Source organism: Urocitellus parryii, chromosome 3 (genome assembly GCF_045843805.1).
Source record: "Urocitellus parryii isolate mUroPar1 chromosome 3, mUroPar1.hap1, whole genome shotgun sequence".
In the NCBI taxonomy this organism is placed as follows: Eukaryota; Metazoa; Chordata; class Mammalia; order Rodentia; family Sciuridae; genus Urocitellus; species Urocitellus parryii.
Genome location: NC_135533.1, coordinates 213,870,763 through 213,874,535, shown reverse-complemented (window position 1 = coordinate 213,874,535; position 3,773 = coordinate 213,870,763). Strand labels below are relative to the sequence as shown.

The 3,773-nt window shown below is 37.4% G+C and overlaps 1 protein-coding gene across 1 annotated transcript; it reads left to right on the top strand.

The window, feature by feature from the left end:
• Positions 1-2,780: 2,780 nt before the first annotated feature.
• On the top strand, positions 2,781-3,773 carry LOC113176743 (olfactory receptor 7E24-like). Its single transcript, XM_026381270.2, has one exon. The coding sequence runs from the start codon at positions 2,781-2,783 to the stop codon at positions 3,771-3,773; it is 993 nt and encodes a 330-aa protein (XP_026237055.2).

Sequence of the window (3,773 nt, the reverse complement as noted above, 5' to 3'; positions counted from 1 at the left end):
ATCATGATATTTGAAGTTATTATTTTTCTATTTCTGTAATGGGACATTTTATTTTGTTCTATTTTGTCCTTTCATAAGTGTAGGCTGTGTATGTGGACGGAGATGCTGAATTCTTTTTTCATTTCTGATTCATCAGATCTTCCCTTGTTTGGAACAAAGGAGGCATCAAAAATAAAAGGACTCTCTGTTAAATGTTGGGTAGTCGCTTCCTTGGTGGCAGAATGTGTCCATATCAGTGTGGCTTCAACACATTTGGTGCTTTTCTTCTGCACTTTTGATCCTTCAGGAAAGTCAGAAAGAATAGGAAACAATAATAGTTATTGCTTATGTCTTTTATGCCTCATGGACACATGACCCTCACATTTTTTTTATTTAACAGCATCTACTGTATTACATTACTCAAAGGAAATTGCAGAGGTATGTATTAGCATTAAAAAGGAAAGAGGGAGAAAGAGAAGTAAACAGGTGAGGCATTCTTTACGTTAAGCTAATTCATATTTTTGAGTTCTATCATTCCAGGCTTCCCTGGGTTTTGAACAATTATTTGAGCCAATTAACTTACCATTTCCATAACGTTGGATTTCTTTATTTGGAAATACAAGACAATAACCAAATATATGTTAGTTTCCAAACTTTCCTTACATGGCTTATATGTGGAAGATATGGGTGTGTTTGTCCCTATTTCTTTAAGCAGTGTGCACCCAGACAGCTGGAAAGATATGTACACATTCATCATATAGTTGCAAGTTAATGATCCGAAGTTAAATGTTGATTTCCTGACTCTCTGATCAGAGTACTGTATTCTGTACTGGAGACACATTAAAATATGATTCCCTTTATAAGATGAAGTTTCTTGAGACGAGATTTAACTAAGTTGCGTAGGGCCTTACTAAGTTACTGAGGCTGGCTTTGAACTTGCAATGCTTCTGCCTCAGCCTCCAAGCCACTGGGATTACAGGAGTGTGCCATTGTGCCTATGCTAGAACTCATTTTCAATGGACACATCAAATACACGTGATTAATAGTTAAATAGGTTTCAAATAACCAAACTTTATGCATATATTATTTGTAAATTTTTGTTTCTGTGGTATGGAGAGAGAGACACAAGGATTTTTGAAGTTATTTTGTAATAATAAACTTGCTAATTAAAGTTGTTCCTCCCTCAAGATATACTGTACATCAGCTGAGTTATTTTTTTTAGAGAGAGAGAGAGAGAAGTTTTTTTAATATTTATTTTTTTTTAGTTCTCGACGGACACAACATCTTTGTACGTGGTGCTAAGGATTGAACCCAGGCTGCACGCATGCCAGGTGAGCGTGCTACCGCCTGAGCCACATCCCCAGCTCCAGCTGAATTATTTGAATAAGCTGCATTATTTGACAGAGAGACTTAAATCCACACAACAATGTAAATTTGTCCATTTCAGGGGCAATTGATGTTTGTTGTAAACTACTTAGATAAGCTTGACATACTTTTTAAGGTATGCCTTCAAGAATAAAACTTACACATACACATATCAGTACTGACATCTCTAGTAACAGAAAATATGCCCACTGAATCATGTGTGAAGGGTTTTTTTGGGGGGAGTGGGTGGAGGAGACACAGGTATGTAGGAAAATGGAATCATATAAAGAAACCTGGAAGTGAAATTATGTAGGCAAATATTCAAATCCCTCTAAAATGTTAGTTCTGAAGCACATATTGCTAAGTTTCTTTTCAGTATAAGTAGTGGGTATTATTGACAGTAATAGTAGATAAACTTAACAGGGCATTTTCTCAATACCAGGGAGTACTCTGAAGCACTGACTCTCAACTTTGGGCTAAGGAAAGAACACAAAGAACTTCACTTGAAGATGCTCTGATTATGTTAGTGTTTGTCCAATGCCAGGGCATCATGATATTTTAAAATAATCATAGCTAAATACAATGATAAACAAGACTTAGAAACACTCGACTCTGCAATTTAAATAAAAGAATTGTAAACTATTCTGCAGTCTCACAATAAGCTAAGTAATTATTGTCCCCATTTTAGACATGAAAAAATGGCCCAGGAGGGTTTACTTTATTTTCTCTACTTTTCTCTTCTGCTTTTTTTAAATGATATCATATTGTGACCTCATAAAACAAATAACTCTGAGTCACTTTACAGTAGCTGAGGTAAGAGAATTGCATATCGGAGTTCCAGGAGGTGTGGATATTAAAATTCTATTACATGGCATAAGAAGAGTAGTATTCATATTTGGGCTTGGGGGACATCCCTGATGCAAAAATTCTCAACAATATGTAGGAGAATTTATGATCGAAAATATAATGACCAGTGGAAAATAAAAGTTTTTTAAAAGCCAAACAATATCTTCCTCACTAGATATTTTATTGAGATTATAAGGGATCAATACAAATAAACCAACATGAAATATAAATTTCTAGTCTGCTACTTAGTATTTCATGGCTGTTTCATCATTGATAGGTTCAGTGCACACAAAGCCTACATTTGAGATTGATGAACATTGCTTATATGCATTTACCTTATTTATCAAAATTTGAAGTCTACAAGGCTGAGTATCCATGTTCTATTTTAAATACTTTTTAAAATGCAAATAAAATTTGATAGAGGGATTCTTTCACAAATGAGGGAAATAAAAAAAACCAGAAGCCAAAATGGCTTTGGGATAAATCTGGAACAAATTTTCTGATATAAACCAATTTAACTTTAGTGTTGATATAGTGCAGTCTTTATTTTAAATATTCTAAAACAAAGGAATGTGTAGGATTGTTTGAATATGTGTTTCCTGCTTGTTGTTTACTTTTTTACAATCTTCTGTTTCAAAAGGTGTCCAAGAACTAGAGAACCACAAAATCTAACAGGTGTCTCAGAATTCCATCTCTTGGGACTTTCAGAGGACCCAGACCTTCAACCCATCATCTTCGGGCTGTTCCTGTCCATGTACCTGGTCGCAGTGCTTGGGAACCTGCTCATCATCCTGGCTGTCAGCTCTGACTCCCACCTCCACACCCCCATGTACTTCTTCCTCTCCAACCTGTCCTTGGCTGACATTGGTTTCATCTCCACCACGGTCCCAGAGATGCTGGTGAACATTCAAACTCATAGCGGAGTCATCTCCTTCGTGGGCTGCCTGACTCAGATGTCTCTTTTTATCCTTTTTCTATGCATGGATGATCTGCTTCTGACTCTGATGGCCTATGACCGGTTTGTAGCCATCTGTCACCCCCTCCATTATGCAGTCATCATGAACCCTCGCCTCTGTGTCAGGTTAGTTTTGGTGTCTTTCTTGTTTGGCCTTTTGGACTCCCAAGTGCACAATTTGATCACCATACACTTTTCCTACTTTGAGAATGTGGACATCGCTAACTTCTTCTGTGACCCTTCTCAGGTCCTTGGTCTTGCCTGTTCTGATACCTTTACTGTAAATATACTCATGTATTTTGTTGGTGCCATCTATGGTTTCCTTCCTCTCTTAGGGATCATTTTTTCTTATTACAAAATTATTTCCTCCATTCTGAGGATCCCATCCTCAGGTGGGAAGTACAAAGCCTTCTCCACCTGTGGCTCTCACCTCTCAGTAGTTTGCTTATTTTATGGAACTGGCATAGGAGTGTACCTTTTTTCCAATAAGTCATCTTCCACCAAAAAAGGTACAGTGGCCTCAGTGATGTACACTGTGGTCACCCCCATGCTGAACCCCTTCATCTACAGCCTGAATAACAAGGACATTAAAAGTGCCCTGTGGAGGCTGCACAGGAGAGCAGTGTGA